At 40.0% G+C, this 23,294-nt stretch overlaps 1 protein-coding gene across 1 annotated transcript; it reads left to right on the forward strand.

The window, feature by feature from the left end:
- Positions 1 to 139: 139 nt before the first annotated feature.
- Positions 140 to 22,104, forward strand: CXADR (CXADR cell adhesion molecule; the record flags this gene model as incomplete). Its single annotated transcript, XM_080349543.1, has 7 exons — positions 140 to 191; positions 17,440 to 17,606; positions 18,250 to 18,454; positions 18,819 to 18,974; positions 20,997 to 21,119; positions 21,448 to 21,586; positions 21,837 to 22,104. The coding sequence occupies 7 exons, from the start codon at positions 140 to 142 to the stop codon at positions 22,102 to 22,104; spliced, it is 1,110 nt and encodes a 369-aa protein (XP_080205669.1).
- Between the last annotated feature and the right edge of the window lie 1,190 nt (positions 22,105 to 23,294).

Genomic DNA, 23,294 nt, shown 5'->3' on the forward strand with positions numbered 1-23,294 from the left:
GTCGGGGCGGGGCTGGGGCGGGTGTCGGCCGGAAGTGACGGGGCTGGGCTGATTCACCTGCTGGGCGGTGCGCGGTGTGGGGGAGGTGCCCGCCGGGAGGGAACGGCGGGTGTCGCTTGGCCGCTGGTCGCGCCGCGCCATGGAGCCGTGGCCGCCGCTGCTGGTGTCCGTCGTGCTGCTCTGCTCCGCAGGTGAGCGCCGGCCGCAGGTGGAGGGGAAGGGGCGGGAGGGAGGGAAGAGAGGTGGTGGTGGTGGTGGCGGCGGCTCTGCGGGGCTGGAAGAAAGGACGGCGGGGCGCTGCTGCCCGCCCGGCTTCTCCCCCGGTGACCGGGGGGCCCCTGCCCGCCACACCTCTGCCCGTGCGGCCGCCCCTGCGTGTGTGTGTGTGTGTGTGTGAGGGGGGCAGGCAACTGGGCGGGGGGCTCTGTCTCCGCCAGCCCCTCTCCCGGGCGGGCGTCGCCGCCCACCCCCTCCCTGCCTGTGGCTGGGTAGCGGCGCCTGAGACGCGGTGCCCGATTGGGCGCTGTCGGCTGGGGCGCACTGCCGAGCCCACCTGGGCTTTGTCCGCCGACCGTCGGCGGGGCGGCCAGCGCCACTGCCGCCGTTTGTCTTTCCTTCCCTTATCCCCCGCCCGCCTCTGCCCATTCCCCTCCCGGGCAGCCCTCGGAGTGGCTGGGGCGACCCGCCCCGCTGCAGGCTCCCTGTGTTTCTGCGGCGTGCCTCTCCTCCAGGTGGCGGCGAGGTCTGTGCGTGATGGGCTTTCCGCGCCGCCCCCGGCGGCACTACCGTGCCGTGCCGCTCCGCACTACTGTGCCCGTGCTGCACGACGCCCGGTGTCGCTCCCGGCGTCCCGCCTCTGGCCGCGCCCCGGGCCGGCGGGGCAAACGGTGTGAGCGGCGGGACGGCGGCAGGAGCGGGTCCCGCTGCGGGCGTGCGGCCGGGCGGGCGCCACGCGGGAAAACCGCAGTGAAAAGACCGAGAAAATTGGATTTAGAACCCCAGCCCTGCACGTGTAATAGCCCTTTAATATCTGGATCTGACGTCGAGTTGGTCTCGCTTTGAAAGGGTGAAAGGGGCCAAGTGGCTTCCAGGGAGCCGTCGCAACTGGTTTGTCCCTGACCTCATGGCCATGATTGAACTCAGTGGAGGAAATGGGAGAAAATTTGAAGGGGGAAAGGGAGAGAAGTTGAGTTAGATGGATCTAAACTCGTTTTTTTCTTGATGAGAGCAGACGAAGGATTAGATATTTTCAATTAAAAAAAAAAAAAAAAAGCCCAAACATAAAAACCTCAAAACAACAGCGACAAAAATACTACCCAAATCAAACAAAAAAAGCTACCAACCATTATCTGGGCTACTAAAAAGTAGGCAAATGTTTTTCATTTCAAACATTTGGTCTTATTAGGTTCCTGTAATTAACTGAGTTGGAGTGCCATGTTAATGTTTCCTAAATATATATTAAAAAAAAAAAGTTTCCACTGAAGTTGACCCAAACTCATGTGAAACTGCAGAAGATTGCAAAACACCTGTGGCGGTTCAGGTTCACAGTAAAACATGTGTCAGTGGTGTCTGGAGGCCAGTTTTTGTTTCCTGTTGAAATGTTAATATGTTTGATGTCACTGCTGTTTTGGGAAGTTACTCACGGCATCAAAATTCTGTGTCTATAATGGAGTGATGAACTCTGATCTCCAGTATGAAAGGATATTGGTAGTTCTGCATTAACTCTTTCTTTAAGCAGAGTTAGAAACAATATAGATGCTGTGTGAGAACTATGAGTTACTAATATTTAATTGGCAGGGTTAACAATTAAGATTTATGTTGAAACACTTCATGTAACTAAAGCTGTGAAAAAAGCTTGTGAGTAGAATTTTTATATGTACTGTGGGTGAGCTGGATCAGTTCTGGGCTATCAAACACCATGATACTATAAAGCTAGGAATAATTAATATATGGAGTAATGTAGAAGCAGAACAAAATTTTACACTTTAGATATGCTGAAGTGTACAGGTGTTTTCAGGTTTTTATTGGATAATTTCGTAAGGAAAGTAATATATTTGTGTTTTGATTTGGAGTGTCTTTTGCGCTGTTATTTGGATGACTGTACACTAAAAGACATAAATTTCACAGTCCTCTGAAGGAAATAATTTAATTATGTAGGAGTTGATACATCCTTTGAGCTTGCTTGTGCTTTTTCCCCATCAGACTGAGTTAATATTTCTGGATCTGCCTTCCAGATAGACATTACTTCCTTCACTGAGGGAACGGATGTCAGTAAGTTTCTGTTCTCCATATGGACCCAACTTGTAGGAAGTTAATTTTTGTGCAGTTGAGTGAAAGCTGTTGGCGGTGGAGGATTGTCTAGGTGCAGAAGTCTTGTCTTGGGTTTTTGGTACGGGAATAATTTGTCATGTTATTTTAAGGCTTGCACCATGTGATATGTTTTCACGGTCTGTTTTTTTTTCCCCATGTAAGCTTCATTTTCCTTGTTATACTATCACTAAAAGTAGATAGTTCAAAATAACTAATTTTGTATAAATAAGATGTATCTTGACTGTACAAAATACACCTTCAGCAGGCAATGAGGGCTATACCATTACATGTTGAAATAGGAAAGTGTTTGGATTTAAGGTGTCTCTGAACTCTGCTTAAGGTCAGCTTCACAGTCATAAATAACCAAATTGGGGGCTTCCCTTTGACTTGCAGGGAGGGAAGAGTTCATCCTTGAGCATTTTCCAATACTAGAGGAGAACAATTCGGTTTTGCTCTATCTTTCTAATTAGTAATGGATGAATTCTGGTGAATGCCTTGGTGTTATATGGCTGTGCAACTGATAAACAACTTGTGGCAGTTTCTTCTTGTATTATTGCTTTTGGAAGATGACCACAAAACAGGTTGGTGTAGTGAAATTCAGTATGGCATGAATTTACATTTGAATGACTATTTCTGCACCCATAACAGTACTTCTAATTGTACTAGTTCTTCTCTATCTAAACATGCACTCCAAGTCTGTGATAAGAGAGAGCTTGATGGCCATTTGAAGTGTCTGTTACCTGTTGGTATGTATTGTAGTTGCGTATGATCAGTCATTCTAGGTAGTTGGGGATTCCCAAAATGTACAGAGTTTGTTTAACTTAAGTAAACATTGTATAGCTGTCATCAACAAATCCTGGACTAGGGTAATAGAAATTATGTACCTCTTCAGATCTTGAAGTTTTTAATTGAGGTACCAAGTATTAAACTGTTTTCCAAAAGGCAATACAGAATTCTGTTTTAAAGAGGTAAGATGTTAAGGGCTGGCAGATAATTTTGTTATGTTTTATGGATATGTAAACTGGTGTATTTTTTTTTGTTGTTATTATTGATTCTAAGCTTTCCGGAATGTGTGATCATCTCAAGAGCTAATATAAAGAAAGTCTATTGTTTCTCATTCAGTGGCACTGAGCACATGTTTGCCTATGGGTGATGTCAGGGGAACTGTGTACTTACTGGTAACCTCTTACTGACTATACAGTGTTGGGGCATCATCATCTAATTCTATTTGGAGCAAATTCAAGTTTCTACAGGGTTTTAGAAGACTGAGAATACATGTAGGTGCTTAACTTGTGTTTCTGATTTAACAAATAAGATGCTGACCTACACCAGTTAAACTTTAAAAAATATGTAATGGCAGGACACATTTAAAATAACTATGAAATGTTAACATAGACAGATTAGTATCTGTCTTCGTATAGGTATAAAAAAAATGATTGCATATGTGATGATCCATCTAGCCTTCAGAAGATGTGATACAAAATAGTAATGCTGTGCACATAAATGCTCAAATTGATGCTCAGAGTTTGAGGAGCATTTTAAGGTAAATAATTAGGCAGGAGTTTATTTAGTCTGTAGTGATATCTCTTATTGCTGCTCTTGTGGTAGTGTGGTTTTTGTTTTTTACAATAGTAGTAGTAGGTAATTTTGTACTATATTGAAATTCTACAATGTGTGATGCTTCATTAATAGAATAGTAAGCTTTTAAATAAAGTATGGGTAAGCTTTAAGAAAAAGTTGGGGTTATTGCCCTATCAAACTTGTAAAAGTATTTCCAATAACATGCATGCAGGAGCAGAACCTAATGTAGGCATGATAAGTTAACATTGGTGGCTAGTACACTTTGTAAAATAGGTATTATAAGAAACTTAAGCCTGTTCATGTTTTTATGCATGGAACAGGATCTTACAGAAAGTTAAATTAGGAGAAATTTGATTGTCACAAGAGTAAAATGATCATTCCTATCCCAGTTTCTGAATTGCTAAACCTGGTACGCTTTATCCATTGCAGAGTAATTTTAGCAAGTTGCAGGGTTCAAGTTCTTAAGTGTCCATTGATGTGAAAAGTTGTCTGAAGTTCAGGACTCCTTTCCTAGGTGTCCGGGATTTTAGCATTTCAAGAAGTATGAAAAACTTTAACCAGAGCTGACTTAATCAACTAGTTACTGCTATGACATCAACTGTGCGATTTGAATTAGTAATTGTGCCTTAACTAATCTGTGTTTATCAGAAGGTATTTTATGCATTTACAATGCTGCTGCAGAGATTATTATAGCTCATCACTTTGGTCTCCCCCTGTGCTGGCTTCCCCTGTGTTCCATCAAACTTCAGCTGCCTGTCTGTCTTCACTTCCAGTGTTTGTCACAGCTTCTTCCAAAGCTGAGTTTGCTTAATATAGAGATGAAACTATGACTCCTAAATAACTGGTTTAGATTCTACTGCTGCTTTACAAAAAATACATTTTCATATGAGCACTTGTATGCTTTGCTGCTGATTCCATTCATGCTTTGAGAAATTCCTTGTCAGTATTTTGAAATCTGCCTCGATATCTGAGCGTTGTAGAACTCATTTGCTGCAGTGCCCACAGAGGTTTGTACAAACCAGGGAACTTGTTTTTGAGGCCAGTATTGTTTCATCATACTTCCTAACTAACTTAATGATTTGTTGCGTGCATGCATCCATAAGCTCTTAGTGGCGATGATTCCCTTTGTGCTCTTGTTGCAATTTCTGGTTCATTTAGTGGAGCTTTTAGATGCTGCTTAAAACATAAATACAGAAAAATTTCAACAATTGTGTGTCTCACCAGCTTTTAAGAATGCTTCCCTCCCCGCGTTGCATTGATTTAGTTGCTCTTCTTGGGAATTCCTCTTTTTACTAATTTGCATCTTGCAGGAGATGGTTATAAGAGCCACTTCAGCCTGTTGCCATGGGAGTAAGTGGCAGTGAAGCTATAGTTCTGTGGAAACCTGTTTCAGTAGCAGCTTGGACATAAGCAGCCCCTGCATCCTTGCTGGTTATTTCCTTTACTGCACCACTGCCGTGATTGCATGAGTCTGTGCCAAATGGGTGTGAGCTGAGGCAGCGTAAAACTTTCATTGATTTTTTTTCTTTTTTTTTTTTTATTTAAACTGGTTAGATTGTATGATTTGAAACAAGAGTTGGCCAACAACTTGTCCTGGTACAGAGCAGTAATGAGCAACATGAGAGATGGCAGAAGAGCTTTAGGAGGAAAACATTCTGCTTGATCTATATTCTCCCATAGGAGAGGAATGTCTGTATAACCTTGGCCTCAAAGGAGCTTAGTTGGGGAGTCTGACTACATTGCTAAATCAGGCAATCAGTTGAGTGGCTAGATGTTACCTCAAAGTTAATTTTTGCATCCTGTTTCATGTTGTTTCTGCTTGTTCCTTTTCCTCATCCAACTCAATGAGATTGAGTTTGAGTTGTAACATAAGAGAGTCAGCTGGAACCTCAAACCCATATGAGTGGAGTGTATTGCTATTGAGTTTTTATGATTATTATTTTTTTTAATGTCACCTACTTATTGAATCGTGTATTTGAAACTTGTGATTTGATAGAGAGGCAAGATTTGGAGCTTTATTGGCTGTGGGCTGGAACCATTCACCGGTGCTGTGATGTCCTTTAACTACAGTTAAGAAGCATCTGAGGTACTTGATGGTCACAAGTTTTGCAGTTGCTGCTATATTTTTTTCATAGATAATGTTTTCCATACCCTACAGCTAAAACCACCTAGTATGTTGAAAGATGATTAATCAACAAGAACTATTTGGTGTGTGTAGAAGGAATGATGAGAATTTCATGAATTCACAACTCTTAACTTGCACAGAGTAAATCTGTATTGGCAACTGAAATTTCATATATTCACTGATCCTGCATTTTCACTTCTTCCTTGTAGATATATTAACAGCATAAACTACAAAGAATGTTTCATCTCAGTTGTTTTAAGGCATGTAAAATAATGTGTGTGTATATACATATTTTAAAGCCTCCTTAAATTTTTAAATTACTAGTTAACTTTGTGACTGCTTAGGGTGGATATTCTAATTCTTTGAGCTTGTTCCTTTCTGTCTTACATGGGGGAGGCATGGAGGGAAGCAAAAGTGGGCAGACAGCCACTCCTTTCTGTCATTGTGATGCTTTACCTTTTTCTTTAAAAAACCAGCAACAAAAAAACCAACCCCAAAACCAAAAAACCTAACTGTCTACTACTGAACAAAATAGTTTTCAATCTTACTGTAAAACTTGCATAATGTGCCAGGAAAAAAGCACTGCCTGTTCAGTAGCTTAGAAGAGCCAAAACCCCTTTACTCAAGTGAAAATAATATGGCTGCTCAGTTAAGTGTTTGATTGTACTTAACTCGCTCATGCATTGACTGACAGACGTGCCTAACACATTCACATTGCGAAAGAGCTGCTTCATTCAGTTTCCTTTTAAATGCCATCAAATTGTCAGGAAGAAGAAAATCGAATCATGTGACTTGATTGCTTAGGGACTTTAAGCCTTCAGTATCAGTTTGTAATGGGAAAATAAGTGACTTGTGGGGCTAAAAGCAAAAACAACCCCTGCAGTTGATGTAGACTTGGTAGAGAAGAGGCGGGCTTTTTGTGTGAATAAGCTGTGTCAGGATTTGGGTTCAGATTTTTTGTTTTTAGTTTGACCGAGAAAAGTCTTCGCTTGGCTCTCATTTAATTTTACACTTTTTAATACTATTTCTAGATGGTTCCTTAATGGCTCTTAAATGCAGTCTGAAGGTACAGTTTCACGTTGCACCTAGTTGCATTACAGATGTGGTTACATCTGGTGTAACTTCACATGTCTGTCGAGCTTGTTCCTGCTTCCAGCCATGGTGTTGGGTTCCTTCTTCCTTCCCTTCTGTCAGAGCAGCATCGCACAGCTGCTGTGTTGAGGCCATTCAGCTGATACAAATGAAAACTACTTTTTTTTTTTGGTGGAGTGTGGTGTTTTCCTGCTGGGTGAGTTCAGCAATACAAAGCGTGTCGTGGCTGCGCAGTGTGGAGAGCTGGCAGCAGCGTGTGGCTCTGGTGTGGGTGTAATGTGAAGTTGCTCTCTGTGGGTGGGGTTCCCTGGCAGGGTAGCCAAACCCTTATCAGGGTTACGGCAGACTCACAGCTTTTCTGTGCTTGGCTTTGTGCTCCCTGGCAGTTACCTTGTGCTTGGGGGACTCTGCTTCACAGAACCCCACCTGGAGAGAAAAAGCAAAACTTCCTATGCAGAGTCAGTTTTTAGTGGAGTCAGTTTTTTGTTCTGGGTTTCTGCCTTTGTGCATAAAGTGTTACACTGGCATAAAGGGAGGTGACCAGATCAAACCTGAGGATTGAGACGGCAGGACCTCAGCAAATCCAAAGTGCCCTAGTTGCCATTCTCTTAATACTGCCACTTGGATTAGGTCATGCTGGATCATTTATGTGAAGAAGCCTTAAAACTCAGAACTCATAGTGATCTTCTGCAGATGTTGGGCTGCTTCTGTGCTTATAATTAAGATTAATCCCAATTTTTCTTACAGTATCCCCTTCTCCTTTAAGTTGTCCTCCAAAAGTGTATCCTTTCCTTCAGTAATGAGATACAAATGCTCCCTCTCCACTTGATAAGCGAGTCCCTCTCCAGTAAGGTCATCAACTGCTGCAGTTGCTAGGAGACCTGGCTGGTGACTTAGGGTTTAGCAACAAAAAAGCTTCAAGAATGTGCTGAACAAGTAAGGAGCACAAGGACAGTTGTAAGAGGAAAGGGATGTTGGATAGAATCTGAAGGCAAAGGCAGTGTTAGGGAAGAAGCAAAAGTTGTGTGTGTGGGGGAAAAAGTAAAAGATCAGTAAAGCTTTAGCCTGTGATTTTTAGGTTTTCATAGTTGTTCAACTATTGCAGCTGATCTTGGTGGATTACAATTGAGAATGAAGTTAAGCTCATGCTAGGTTATTTGCAGAGTTGAGGTTATTTGTGATTCTGTTTTTAAGTCTTAAAGTTAAGAGTTTTTATATTGGATTGGGAGGATGAATATCTTCTAACTGAATTGTGCAGGATGTTTTAAATTGGGGCATGGGGATGCAACACTACATGAATTAGAGCTAATTATTCATTTAATGCTGTCTGAGGACATCCAGACTGAAATAACTTTTTTTTTCCTATCTTTGAAAAAGTCTGCTTAGCCTGCTTCCTGTTATGTGTGTGGGTTTTTGTTTGTTTTTGTAATTGACAGGATTTGTGGATTCAGGTTAACTCTGGTAGATACTCAGTAACTTAAAGATTACTGTTGAATTGATGAATTTTGTCAGATTTTTCAGGCTAGCCCAATGCAGTATTGCTTCAGTTTGGCTTCCGTTCAAAGCAGATCACCTTAAGGTGGTGTTTGTGGTATTCTGAAGGGGAATAAGTCTTTTTAAGCTGTTCTGCACAAATCGTGAGCTGAGAGTGGCAAAACTTCCATTTTTGGAAGTGGTTGGATTTCAGTGGTTGCTGAAAACCATGTCTCTTCTGTGAATCTTGGGATCAGACAGCAGAAAGGGATATAAGACTCAGTAGTGGATTCCACTTTAACTGTGGAAGCAGATGAAAAGTAGTCAGAAATAGGCAAGGAGGAAGTAAATCTGTGATTTGAAGTAGTAGTGCCACACTGGTTGCTTTAAGGTTGAGTACAACAGGAAGACTTTGCCCAGTAAATGTACCTCAGAAAAGTGGTGCTTCCTCCCCCACCGCCTGCTCAGAAGAAGTAAAGTTTGGAATACAAATCCACTGTTTTGAGACCCAACAGCGGCAGAGCTGACTAACCAGGTGGTAGAACTTTGCCAGGCTTATGCTGACATGCAGGGTATTTTTTTTCTGTATTTTGCTTTAAGTGCTCCTTCTGTTTTATCAGGCTTCTCTTAGTAGCTTATGGCAAAACCTTCCTCCATGCACATAAGTCTTTTAGCTGCACCACCTCTGGAAAATGGTGTCCTGAAAACTTAACTGGACCAGAGCTCTGGCAGTTTGGTCTCTTAGCTTCATTCTGCTGTATGTAAGGCAGCTGAGATGAAATGTGAGAGGGATTTAAAGTCTTGTCTCTGCTAATACTGAGTGTCCATATAAAACTCAAGCTCTTTTCTCCAGGTATTGCTTTGTGGATTTTGTTTCTGCAACTATTTCTATATTTAGTCTGGGACTAAATGGACTAGGAAGAGGAGACAGTGTTTGGAGCAAGGCTTGGAGCCAGATCTCTTGTAGCTGAGTGCTTTTGTTTCTGTGTTGCCTTTACTTTCTCTGGCTTCATAAACTGTGTCTTTTCTGCATAGTAGAAGGGCTTCATGAAGATGTGAGCCTTGACTAGCTTAGAGACCACTATCCTGGGAAGTATGAAATGCAGGTGTGAATATCTTTTGTCTGAATCTCTGGGGATTAATCGATGTTCTCCCTAGTGGTCTTAGGCTAGTATAGAGAGGCAAGTTTTTACCTCTTACCTTTTTGGGTTGGGCCTTTTTGAGTTTTAAGAAGAGGCTTATGTAGTATATTAATGTCAGTAACTTTGGAAATGTTAGATTTAAAGTGCTTCATGTTTTTGCTAAGATAGTGTGGTGGGGTTTTTAAATTTTTAACTACTTTGAACTGTGCTTTTCTATTAAATTTGTGTGTGGCATTGTACGGTAAGCACAGAATGTCAGGCATGGGAAAAATATGATCTGTGGAGTGTATTAAACATTAACCGTTCAACATTTTTGATACTAGCAAAACAGTACTTTCTTTGTTAGGAGAAGCTTTATGATTTACCTTTATCAGTGGTAGATTATCCTGAAAATCTGAATTCTCTGCAGACTTCTACAGTTATTACACACTAAAACCAAACCTGCCTTTTGGATGCATATCCACTATAGATTCAGGTGCAGTAATGCTGTATCACTTTTTATTTTATTTTATTCACTGCTGCATGATTATCTTGCTTTTGGTAGTTCATTGTCTGTTGATTGCTTGTTCTTTTCCCTCATCTCTTGCTCATTTTTGCTTCAGGTGAGATTGCTGTGAACGTTAAGCATTCTCCAGTACCTAGGTACCTGATTAAATTAATAGGACATGTATTGAGCTAATTTTTATTTTGGATTCTGCCTTGGAACATTTGATGAGAAGATCGGTGTACTCTGGCTGTAAAAGAGAATTTTAGAGTTTCATTCTGACATCAAAAGTCCCCAATCTGTTGAATTTGCTTTCTAAAGGGAAGATGGCTAATTTTTTTGTCATTCTATTAAACCTCTGTTTTTCTTCTTGCTCTTATTCCTTTAATGTTTACTAAGTTAAAGGAGACTCATTATCAACATTTCTTTGTGTTGCTCTGTGTCACATGTCCCATGGAAAAACAGCGGAGAAAATAAATATGACTAGAGCTGGTAGAAAAACTGGAATTGACTTTTTTCCCCAGGTTGCTTAGCCTGAATTTCCAAAGCCTGATATAACTTCTATAGAAACTAAAGTGGGGTTAACCCTGCTTTAATCTGTCTCAGACCTCATCAGGACCAGGGGCATGATATTTTCAGGATTTTTTGTGGCATGGTGATGCCTGCCAGAAATTGTAGGGTTTATGATGCAAGGAAAGTAAGTTGCACCAAAGCTTCATAGCATTTTTGGCCCAAGTTCCAGAAGGCTGACTGTGATGGGGCCTTGCTCTTGCTGTTGGAGGTAAGATGCTGGAAACTGAGAACGCAAATTTGAAGCTAGGCTTTCTGGCGTTTGAAGGGTCTGACTGGTAAAGGTGGGATTCAGTTTGTGATACGGTCAGTTCTGATCAATTGTGGTAAAACGGCATAAGCAAACTGCTGCTTGTGGCCATCTCAGCTTTGCTGATGTGACTCAGCTCTGGGCTGCTGTAAAAATCACTAAGATGAATAATGTCAAATACTCTTTTCCCTGTATTTTTTCAAAGGCAACTTTTAATCGACTTACATCATTAGGAGCACACTGCCTTGTTTTGGCATGGGTTGAGGATACTGAAGTTTTGTGTGATGAGGAAGCAGAAGACTGAGATGGTGGCTTCTTGTGGGGATTTCAGCCATGAAGGAGACCTGTGTTTGGTTTAGATTGTGTGCCAGTAAAAACTGGGAAGTCTCCCTCAGATAGGTACTGTGTACCTATCTGAGGTACCACTGTGTACCTACCTCAGGGTGCACTCCCTACTTGACAAGGGTGTAAATGTAAGTTGGCTCCCTCAGTTCTATCGGCTCTTACTTCAGAAATGTGGTTTTGAAATAAGATGTTGTAGAACTTCTGTCTGAGTGGAAGTGGGAAAGGGAGAATCGGGGAACTTTATTAATATCGTTAGAGCTAGCTGAAAAAAGTAGATAAGCTATGGATGAGAGACATATTCAGAAGTAAAATGAGGATTGTGGGGAGTTGATTATTGATACTGAAGTCAAGAGGAAAGATTTGATTGCAGCTACTATACATCTATAATCTGTATTTGAAAGAAGAGTATAAACTGAAGCATCTCTTAAGTGAATTTTATAGCTGGTATGTCAAAGCGCTAATATGCATTTCTGGGTGTCATTGTTATTTACTTATTAAGGCTTCATTCTGTGGAGAAAAGCATGTATATGTTTCCAGCCATTCCTTGTTTATAAGTGGGAATTGGCAAACAATTTTTTTTTGAGAGCCTCCTATCAAGTCGAAGTACTGTGCAAATGCAGGTTGTGGATGGATCACATATGGCTTGAAGTACAGCAGCATCTCTGAACTCAACTCTTACCCCATGTAGAACCAGCCTGCAATTCTTTGCAGTTGTGCTCCTTGGCAATTGTCATTTCAGACATCGTTCTGAACCCGGCAGCAGTCCTGCCTTGGTGGTGCATCTCCCCTGTTCCTGCCCCTCCGTGTGTGTCAGCCACCATACCTTCTGCTGTTCCAGCTGGTTGTGTTCCTTCCCTGTTAACATGTTTGGGGAGGGACTGTGTATTTTGGGTTACATAGCACTTCTGTATGCTATCTGATGCCAGAAACATTCATGCCAAGTTTAAATTTGCACTTTAATTTGTGTAAGCCAGCAATCCAGAATTTCAGCATATCCTGAACTTTAACTTTTTTTCTTTAAATAAGAAAACACTAAATGCCTAAATAATTCATCTAGTGAAAATTTACTTTCTGTTGTTTGTTAGTATGTATCACAGCTCTGTTTGCATCTGTGTTGGAATGGAGAAAACTTTGCTCCATTTTAATGCTTTGTCTACTTTCTGTGGTGAAGATTCTTTCATACTAGAAAACAGTTTCCATCATATTCTTTCAAATGTTTCATTTTACCTAGATTATTCTTAAAAATATTAATTATGTAGTTTGCTAAGCTGTGTTCCATTTGAGTGGTATTTGAAGGTATGTCCAGAAATTCAGAAGGAAATACAGTTTCTCTAGAGATGGCTTGCACACCTTCAGAAATGCAAAAAACTTATTCAGTCATGTAGATACAGTTTACAGTGCTCTTTAGGGTCAGTTTCCCAGAGGAAGGGTATTTTATTCCGTATTAAGAAACTTAAATCTGAATGCTCAGGATCCAAAATGTGTAGTGACCTCTTACCACCTTCCGATATAAACTTTTATCAAGGTGTAATACTTATTATTCTGTATCAAGGAATGGTACTTGTCTCTTCTCACCCAGTCACAAGGGTTCATTTTTCTGTTTGCCCAACCGAACATGGCACATGTTCTCCTTACAAAATATTTGGAGACCAATACACATGCATTTGGACCAATTGCACTTCCGTGGTGAATAATTTTCAGTTATTTTTTGAGAATCCGTTGCATGCTTCTGAGCCTAAGCTTTGCAGTGATTTATTTGCTGCAATTAAAAAGTAGATATTTTAATGGTAAGTCTCTCTGAATAAACATGATAACTGACTCGAGGAACCCTCCTCTTTCTGGTGTGTTAAAACAAGTATGAAATTTCATCCATGAAATACTGCTAATCAAAACAAATATAGATCTTCACCCACTGTGATAAAATGTCTGCCTGTCACGTACTAGCAGTTAGGTGACACAGTTTATCCACCCATGTTTTGGGGAGAATACTAGTGGTGTGAAAATAAATTGAATCTTCCTGATTTGAGTGGAAACTGAAGGAAGTGATGCTTGGGAAAGCTTGGAGAAAATGTCATCTTGTCACTATGTGCATTGGCTTCATATAGATCTTTAATGCAGTTATAGAATTGTTTGTATTGGCCGTGATCAGAGTCCTCCAACCTTCTGCTCTGAGCAGAGTCAGTGCTCTGTACTTTGATCATGCCTGTATCAGCTGTCCCATTTTCCCTTTTGATTCTTTGCTGTTCATGTACTAGTACAAGCTTTTCATGTTGCATTCAGGTTTCTTACTTTAATCAGCTTTGTTTTGGTCTTGACTTCCTTCGCAGGGATGCTGCATGCCTGGGTGGTATTCCTGTATTCCTCCCTTGGTAGGCTGTTCTGTCTTCCTCCTCCTTAGGCAGAGCTGCTGATTGATCTGCTTCTTTTCCGGAGTGTTGGGATGTACTTTTCATGTGATAGCAGCAGTTGTCCTTAAATACCTGACAGCTTTCTTGAGCTCTTTTGCCCTTCAGAACTGGGTCCCACAGAATTCTACATACTGAATGAGTCAGCCTGCCCTTCTGAAGTGCAGGGCCTGTGCTGAATGTGTCTTCCTCCTCTCAGGATTTTGAACTCCACTATTTCACGGTCACTACAGTCAAGGATGCTGTGGATGATCACATCCACAGCAAGTTCTTCTGTGTTTTGTTGAAAGCGATTCCAAGGAAGTATCACATAGGTGGATCATTTAGTATCTGTTTTTCCCTGAAGTCTTTCAGAAGTCTTCTAGATTGTTTGTGTCCTGTTATGTTGCCCTCCCAGTAGATGACAGGGAGGTTAAAGTGTCTTGCAATAACTAGGCTCCATGATTTAAAGACTTTACAGAATTGTTCAAAAAGACTTTATCTACCTTCTTGCCCTGATTAAGTGGTTTGTAACAAACTCAGACCGTGGTGTTGCTCATGCAGACCTCCTTTAATCCTGACCCGAAAGCACTCAACCAGCCTGTTGTCTGTCCTGTAGAACAGCTTTCTGTGTTCCAGCAGCTCTGTTGGCAATTCACCTGCTGTTCTTTCCTTCCTGGCTTTCTTAAAAGCCTGTATGCATCCATGACACAGCTCCAGTCGCTTGAGCAATCCCACACGCCTCAGTTACTCTGTCGTAGTTCTGTGTGCAAATACTTGAGATGGTTCCCCTTCCAACATGTTTTGCCCTTACCAAGGTCTATGTTTGTTCTATGAACCTGACTCATGTATTTAATACATTTGAATCTCTATTCCCTCCCTTAACTGCAAGCTTCTATCACTGTTCCTGATAGACTTCTCATTTAAAGTGCTTATCACCAAATTTGATGAGGATGTTCCTAACCCACTTTGTCGAGTGGATCCCATCTCTCAACTTAGCAGCCCTCATTTCTCAGGGTTACTTGTGGCCATAAAAATTGAAACACTGCCTGCAGTGCCAGTCCTGCAGTGAATTGCTAACTCACAGGATATGTCTCCACAAGCCTTTTTTCCTTCACATGAAAGAGCAAGGAGAACAACTGTCCCCTGGGGTTTTCTAGTCACTCTTGGTTTGCTCCAGGGCTGCCTTTGTTAATAGCATGAGTGCCTGTGTAGTTTAGTAGTTAATATTCCAAGGGTTGGAGGACTCTTGTCAGTCTCTCTAAATGCTGACTCTGGGCAAACCTTGTTCACCCAGCAGATCTGGTAGCAGACGTGTGTGTCTATTCTGCAGAAGGGAATCTCCAACTAATATTACCTGCCACTCCCTCGTATTGCTGATGCTTAGTTCAAAGCCAGCTAGCGCTGACATCTGCCTTAATTGAGATGCTTGCTGCTTCTGACTGTCATTCTAATGTTGACAAAAAAATAGTGAGTGTGGAAAACAGCTTTATGTGCTTGAGTTCTTAGCTTAAGAAAGAGAATGTGGAGCGCTAGTACAGTAAAATGAGTTATTGGTGCATTTAGTAAGAAGGGAATTGAGTTTTATGAAAAGTCTCTAAGACTTAGAAGGCTCAGACCAACCTTTGGGTACGTCTCATATCTGCTAATATGTGCTACAAGCTTCACATGTAGGAATGACTGAAATCTATCCTGAGGTGTACATATGCTTCATCTCCCATTTACGTATTTACATGCATGAATATATTACTCACCTCAAGAGTTACAATTTTTCTAACAGTCTTCTGTGTGGTTTAAATTTCCAGCAAGTCACTTTTGGCTGTTGGGTTCTGCTTTTATTAACTTACGGCCACTATGTTGTTTCAAACACCCTGGACCAGAGAAGTGAGTGCTGTAGTAGAACCTCAGACTGAAGCATTTGCTCTTTGTGCCTTTTAAAGCACTTTGAGCAAACTGATATGTGATAGGCAGGACTATCAGAGCCTTGTTTCCTAGGAGTGTGTTTCTGAAATTTAGTACTTCCACCTTTTAACGTAACTTTTCTCCCCTATTCCCTGTGTACTTGTTCCCTTTCTCAGTGTTCTGCCATCTGAACGAGAAACGGGTTGTGTAACATCCACCTTGAACTCAGAGTCAGATGGAGTTGTCTGGCAGTGAAGAGGCAGAGATAGCTGAAGAGTCTAATGCTTCTTAGCGATGTCACAACAAATTAATAACTTCAGGGAGTTCTACTTGCACTGTTACTTCTGCTTCATCAGAGATGAATAAGTAATGAGAGAACACTGTCTGTACGAGTCCAGTTTGTTTAGAAAATTAGTCAAAAAAATCAACATATTCATGTTCACCTGTCCAGTTTCTTTGACCCATGTTGTGTGTTTTAGCAGGTGTCAACTAAAAATTAGGGAGTTTATACTTTTTAGCTGTACAGATGTGTTGTAGCATCTCCACAGTATGGATCACATTACCCAGTACCTGCTGCAAAGAGGCAGATGTCAGTGTGTTCCTCTTACCTGAATTACTGAACACTGTGTGAAATCCTCAGCAGGTCCCTTTGCGGGAGAGAAGAACAAATATGTTCTGCAGTCATCTGTTGTGGAACTTCAGATGACAAAGTGACTGTTACTAGAGGTGCTGTCACAGAGCAGAAGTGCTGTTTCAGTGATTTACTCTATTTTCAGAACGAAAGCTTTTAATTTCCTGGGTTACAGATATGCAGCTTTATGGAAGTAATATCTTAATGTAGTTCATCATCGTTCAATAAACTGTACTTGACATCCCGTCTCACTTCTTGAATGTAGTAAAATGAAAATGCGGAAGTGTGATTTGGAGATGAGCTTGAAAATATTGTGTTACAGTTTCCTAATGAGGCAGTGGAGAAGAGTGGGGGGAAAAAAAACCAACATGGAAGTCAGTGAAAAACAGATTAGGAATTTGCATTCTTTGCTACTGTGCTTTTGGAAACATGAATGTGCTCTGAATCTACCCATTTCTAGAGATGATGGCTGGTAGTGATACTGTCTTGCTTCAGGCTTTTTGAGTAACTTTGTGTCACTATACAGATTCTTTTTTCAGGGCTGAATTGAGGAAAATTTGTTGTTTGGAAACATGTTTTGCTTACGGGCATGCAGATGAGGATTATGTAGCTTTTTTTGAGGAGTAAGACAAGCAGAAAGGGCAAACAAACCTAAAAACTCATTGAGATTTTTGGAAAGGATTAATTTATCCACCCCCTGTAGATGGAAGAGCCCTTATACTTCAAGGCAGAGTGACTTAATTTGATCCAACCCAGAACTTGACAACAATTCTGCCCATCCTGGCAGACTTCATTGCTGTTCCATGCTTTCATTTTACCAAAGAGGGAGTAGTGGTAACTTGAAAAACCTGCTGCTCAAACTTTTTGGTTTAGCTTCGCATGGGACTTGAATTGTACAAAAAAGATGTGTTGTTGCAAAGAAGTAACTGGCTGTTGGATGTGATTCCAAGTGAACAGTATGTGACTTTGCATTGTTGTTCTGTAACATACTGCACAGGATCTCTTAAGTGGTGACTAGTCTGACTAATGGCATGGTTTCCATAAAGGAAAAGTATATGATGGATTTGAATGTATACTAAAATATAATACAATGCTTATGGTGAAAATTGCATGGGAAGTGTTTTTAAAACATAAAAATATATTTTTATAGGTCTAACAAGAAGCCTAGATATAACTTCAAATCAATCAATGTTTGAAAAAGCACAAGGAGAGAAAGTGACGTTGCCATGTACTTTCGTACTCTCAAAAGAAGATGAAGGCCCACTAGATATTGAGTGGGTATTGATACCAGCAGATAATCAAAAGAAGGAAGAAATAGTAAGTAGAGACTTTTTTTTTTGAACAGTGCTACTTCAGTTGTTCGAGTAGGTCAACATATGAACTTTGTTACTGACATTAAACTTCCAGGTTTTCAGGTTGGTATGCTCGTGATCTGAAATTACTTTTAAGCACCAGTCATATAAAATATAGTGGGAAGTTTTGGAATAGCAGATTAAGTATGAAATGTCAAAGAATTTCTCACTATGAACTTGTCTTCTGAAGAAGAACTCTTAAATTAAAAAATGCTTTAGTTACAGAAGACAAACTATACTGTTGCACCTGCATTGTTTTCCTGACTGAAAACTGATTAATGAGGATTTGATTTTAAATATATTAACTCTTCCCTTTCTTTGGAAACCTTATCAATAAGATGACTCATTTAAGTAGAGAGGTTTTACAGAATGAAATTAGAGCAATTTTAAACAGTTTCCTTTCAGTTAAAAATGAATGCTGACATGTTGCTTCTTGGGCAGTTGTTTGGTTGGTATATGTGGTGATAAACTGAATTGAAATATTTGGCTATGTCATACTTCTGGGATTATTTAAAACAGTAGAAAGAAATCAAGAATCTGGAGATAGCAAATTATTTTGAATGCTTGCATGCCAAGTGGATTTCTGATTAATATTTTTTTTTTTATAGATAATTATGTATGCTGTAGACAGGATTTATAATCATTATTATGCTGCTATGACTGGGCGGATGCAGTTTACTAATCCTGATCCCAAATCTGGTGATGGTTCATTGGATATCCTGAACTTAAAGTCATCAGACACTGGCACGTACCAGTGCAAAGTGAAGAAGGCTCCTGGAGTTCAAAGCAAAAAAATACACTTGACTGTACTCGGTAAGATAATGCTTTTCTTGAATTTTCAGTGACATTTTTTAATGTGTTTATTCCGTTCTATCTTTGTCTAAAATGAAAAATTCTGTCAGGCAAAGTCATACTGCATCTATCATAAAGCATCCATTATTGAGGCTTTGGGAGGGGTAAACATCATTCTGTTCTGGGGGATGAAGGGAGTAATATTCAGAATAATGAGCATTTAAAAAAATCCTACGCCTGGCTTATATTTCATAGAAAATCTTTCCATGCATAGAAGTGGTTTGTTGCACAAGTTGTCTTAGCAAAATGGACAGTCCTACTAGAACACATCTAGCAAGTATTTTGATTGTGACTGTTATTAATTTGATAATACTTTGTTTATTAGTAAAGCCAGCAAGAACTAAGTGTTCCATTGAAGGACCACAGGAGATTGGAAGAGATGTTGTCTTGAAATGCACATCACAAGAAGGATCCCCGCTTTTGTCTTATGACTGGAGGAGGGTATCTGGCACACAGGAACTTCCTGCCACTTCCATGCTGAGTACTGTCCAACTTTATTTATTACTCTGAAATACTTAAGAATGATTGCATTCGTATTTTTGGTTCATCTTGACTTGTAAGCATCTCTAGCTTGGCGCTAGTACAGTCAAGATAAGTGTCACTTCTGCCTTCCCACTGGAAAATAAAGCTGACTTCGAGTTCTGTGGTTTTGGTTTTTAGGTTTTTTGTTGATACTGGGAAATGTATCAAGCTTTGAGATTCTTACCACTAGGCTGCAAAATCATGCTCACCCATACCTGACTGTTCTGAGTTCTCTTGCTTGCTGATGTTGGCTGCTTTTGTGCTCAAGAGGACAGTAAGGAAGGGTCAGAACAGAGTTCTAGACTAGTGGTTAGAGCTGCCTTCAGGGAAGTAGAGATAAATGCTTGAATTTCATTAGAGATTGAACTGAGGTCTTAATTTCCTGATCAAGTGACAGAACTTCTTGCTTAAAAAGAGGTGCATTTTTTAGAAGAAAAGTTGTCAGGAGTAACAGAGAAGAAATGGTTTACCTTCTACTTAAAGGAGCTGACATAAAGGATTTCAAATTATTGTAGTGCTGGTATGGGATTTTTATTGTGAGAACTTCATTGTAGAAAATTAATTTGTGGGTTTTTGGCTTTGTGAAAGCTATTCTGGAATATTTTTAGAAGAGTACTGCTCAGTACCAGTTCTTTCTGATCTTCCTTGTAGGTATGAAACCTTGAACCTTGAGATGGTGGGGTTTCCTTGCAGATGAAGTAGTTCAAGAATCTGCTTACCAATAGACATATTTCAATTCGAGTTGTGTAGGACATACAGGATGAAGTGGTATCATGTGTCTAAGAGTAGTCAAACTGGACGTCTGTGGGAGAGACAATAAGAAGTTTTGTGATTCTTCCTCAAGGGGTCTCCTATACTCCTGTAATTTATGCCCCTGGAAATTCAGATATGGCTTCAGTTGAATTGGTTTGAAACAAAAGCTGACTTCTCTGAACTTCTCCAGTTTCCTTTAAACTTACGTAGTTTATTAGAATCTGTAATATATTGGAACACAGATCTCTAAACATCAACTGCATATGAAGAATCTCATATTCTTCATTTTGAACTTGCCTCCTGGTAGTGCTGTTCAGTATCTTTCTTATTTTGAAAGTGAACAGTTACCACTCAAGACCTTAATCTTCTCTTACTGTTCACCTTCATTCTCCAAATTTGTCTCATGGTAACAAAAAAATCAATTGACGGTATCAGTACTGGGCAAGAATGACTGAGAAAGTATGTGAAAGTGGCACATAACTTGATAAAATAATGTTTATTTTGGGCTTGTGAATGTAGGTTTGGGGACACTGAACGTGTTCTCAAGAATCTGGGTACTACCTAAGGTCTTCAGCAGGAAGAGTGAAGTCGTGTGGCACTTTGTTCCTGTGGTGGTGGTGTCTCTTGTAGGTCTAATGGCAAATCCATTAACAATTAAAGCATGCAAGCCATTGGAAGTTCAACTAGTAGAATCTCACAAAGGGAGCTGTTAATGGCTTTTGAAAGCCCTGGGGAAATACTCTCTTTGTTTTCCCCAATTTGTGTCTCTTGCTCTGTCAGCATCACCAGATTTAATTGGTAGCACATGGGAGTACGGTGGTTAGGATAGATCCACCTCATGTTGAACATGGGCTCTCTAGGAGAGGCAGTTTAGACAGAGAGGAGGAGGTACTTCTGGGATGCCTTTAGTATTTTGTATTTTAGAATTCTGTGTTAAGATGAGAGAATTTACCACCTTAAGCATCTGTTCTTTTCCATTGACAGAGTAGCTAGTCTGTAGGCTTAACATTAAGGTCAAATGCTGAGGAATAATTTTCTAACAAGGTAAAAGGCTTTTACAAATAATAGTATTTCACAGCATGATAGACTTCTGTTTTTATTTGGGTGTTTTCAATATGGCATTTTTTTAGTTAAGAGTGCATCTGTGTGCTGGATTAATAATTCTGTATTATTGAATATGGAATTAAACTTTGGACAATGGTAAACCTTTACCTTTTGTTGTTTGTAGATAAAAATACAGGAGAACTTCTGCTTAAAAATGCCTCTCAAGACAATTCTGGTACATACACTTGCGTTGCCTCAAACAGAGTTGGCACGGATGAATGTTCTGTTGAGCTGAATGTCACCCCTCGTAAGTGTTCGCTATGTAATGGTCACATAGTGTTTTGTGTATTAAAACTGGGTAACTTTGTTTCTCTGAACTCCTAAAAGGCTTAAAAAACAACCCTGTTGTATAACTAATGGTTGCTTTTTCAAGTCTTTCCAAAATATTGCTTTTTATGCAGAAAGCTGTAACTTATTGTTTTAAATGCATGTGATTGAAGCATACCCTCTGTGATTTGGTGATATGCTCTTAGCCTGGATCATGTGGAAATGTACTGTTTTTAATGTTGAGTTGAGAGAAAAGAAGCTGGTCATATAAATTGACACTTAACAAACAGTATCCTTATTTATCCTAGCTATGAATACAGCTGGTATAATTGCTGGAGCTATTACAGGAACTCTGTTGGGTCTTTTTGTACTGGCTTTTCTCGTCTTCCATTGCTGTAAGAAACACAGAGAAAAGAAATATGAGAAAGAAGTACATCATGAAATCAGGTAATGACATATCTCTAATTTCTGAGCAGTATTATTTGAACCTTAACTTTTAAATGTGTATTTTTGCAAGTCAGATACTTAACAGTTGAGACTTCCATCCTAATCTGGAATTTTTTAACTTAAAGGAATATGTGAGCCTCTTGCCACTGTGTCAGAACAGACAGGAACAAACTGAAAATTTGCTTCGAAAGCTCCCATATAATAATAGTGACTGAACTCTTGTTCTGCAACTGTTCTTTGTGTATTTCAGAGAAGATGTTCCACCTCCAAAAAGTCGCAGTTCAACAGCCCGCAGCTACATAGGCAGTAATCGTTCTTCTCTGGGTTCGATGTCTCCCTCAAATATGGAAGGATATACTAAAACTCCATATAGCCAAGTCCCAAGCGAAGACTTTGAACGTACTCCTGCTCAAAACCCAACCTTTGCACCTCCAAAGGTAGCTGCACCTAATTTAAGTAGAATGGGAGCTGTTCCTGTGATGATTCCAGCACAAAGCAAAGATGGGTCCATAGTATAAAATATTATTAATTTAAATGCGTTTTTTAAAGTGTTCATTGTAAGTATTAGAGAGATCTACGGTGTTCCATTCCTCATTTAAACAATGGCATGCAATTTTCCTTGAAAAAAATGAACAAGTTAGTTTGAAAAGCCACCAATTCTCATTTTTAATTTTAAACTTACTAACATATGCCAGTTGAACTGTTTGCTAAAATCATTGATGTTGTTAAATAAATATCGGACACTAAAGGTACTTGGACCTTTGGTAGGTTGCTGAAGAGACGTTGTCAGCTATTGTACAGTTCTGAATATGTAACAGTGAGACACAAGTGAGAAGTAACAAAGCATTTCATATGTAGAACATGAAGTTTCTCAGAGTTGCTGAAACTTTATCCTCAGTTTTAGAATAACAGATGTTTTAATTTGGCCACTCTGAACTTGCAGGAGGCTGAAATACTGAGGATGACTTTGAATTCTGTTGAGACTCAGAGTACTTATGCAGTTCTTTAACCTGGTAATGTTTGTTTGGACCACTTCTTGAGCTCTTATTTCAGGGCTACCAGTTATTTGATTGGTTCAATGAATTTCATGAGTTTATGCTGAATTTAAAACTTCAGTGAGTAGAAATGTGACTGGAAACCTTGCAAGCTCTTTAAAACATGAATTTTTGTGAAATAACTAGTTCTGGTCGTGTCAGGTAATTTAATACTTATGTTATCTGATGTAAGAGGTCCTGTAAGGTTGTTGGTAGTGGTATTGAGGCTTCAAAATCTATAGATCAACTGTTACTGTCACGGTGAGAATGAATATGTATCTCTATACAGGTCCTAAGTTAACTGTACCTTGCATTTTCCAAAGCCTGTTTAGATTCTAAACCAGTGCTCTTTCCAAGCTCCATGGGATTTTAATGAAAACTGTTAAATAACTGGTATTTGGCATCTGTCCTCTTGCTCTAACATCACCTTGGAAACATCATTTCCCATATACGTGGTAAGCAGTAGGCAGCCTTTACTAAGATGCTAACATCTTTCTGTATGGCTTTGCAAGGAGTTTAAAGCTCATTTCTCACCTCTTCCATAGCCCTAAATATTCTTATTAACAGACATTTAGACTTTTAAGAGTAAGAGTTTAATGCAACCAGAATCTGAGAAGAAATAGTTATTCAGAATTGTTGATACAAATCTCACGTTTCAGGATTAAAAACCCTTT

This window comes from Nesoenas mayeri (genome assembly GCF_963082525.1).
Source record: "Nesoenas mayeri genome assembly, chromosome: 1".
Classification (NCBI taxonomy): domain Eukaryota; kingdom Metazoa; phylum Chordata; class Aves; order Columbiformes; family Columbidae; genus Nesoenas; species Nesoenas mayeri.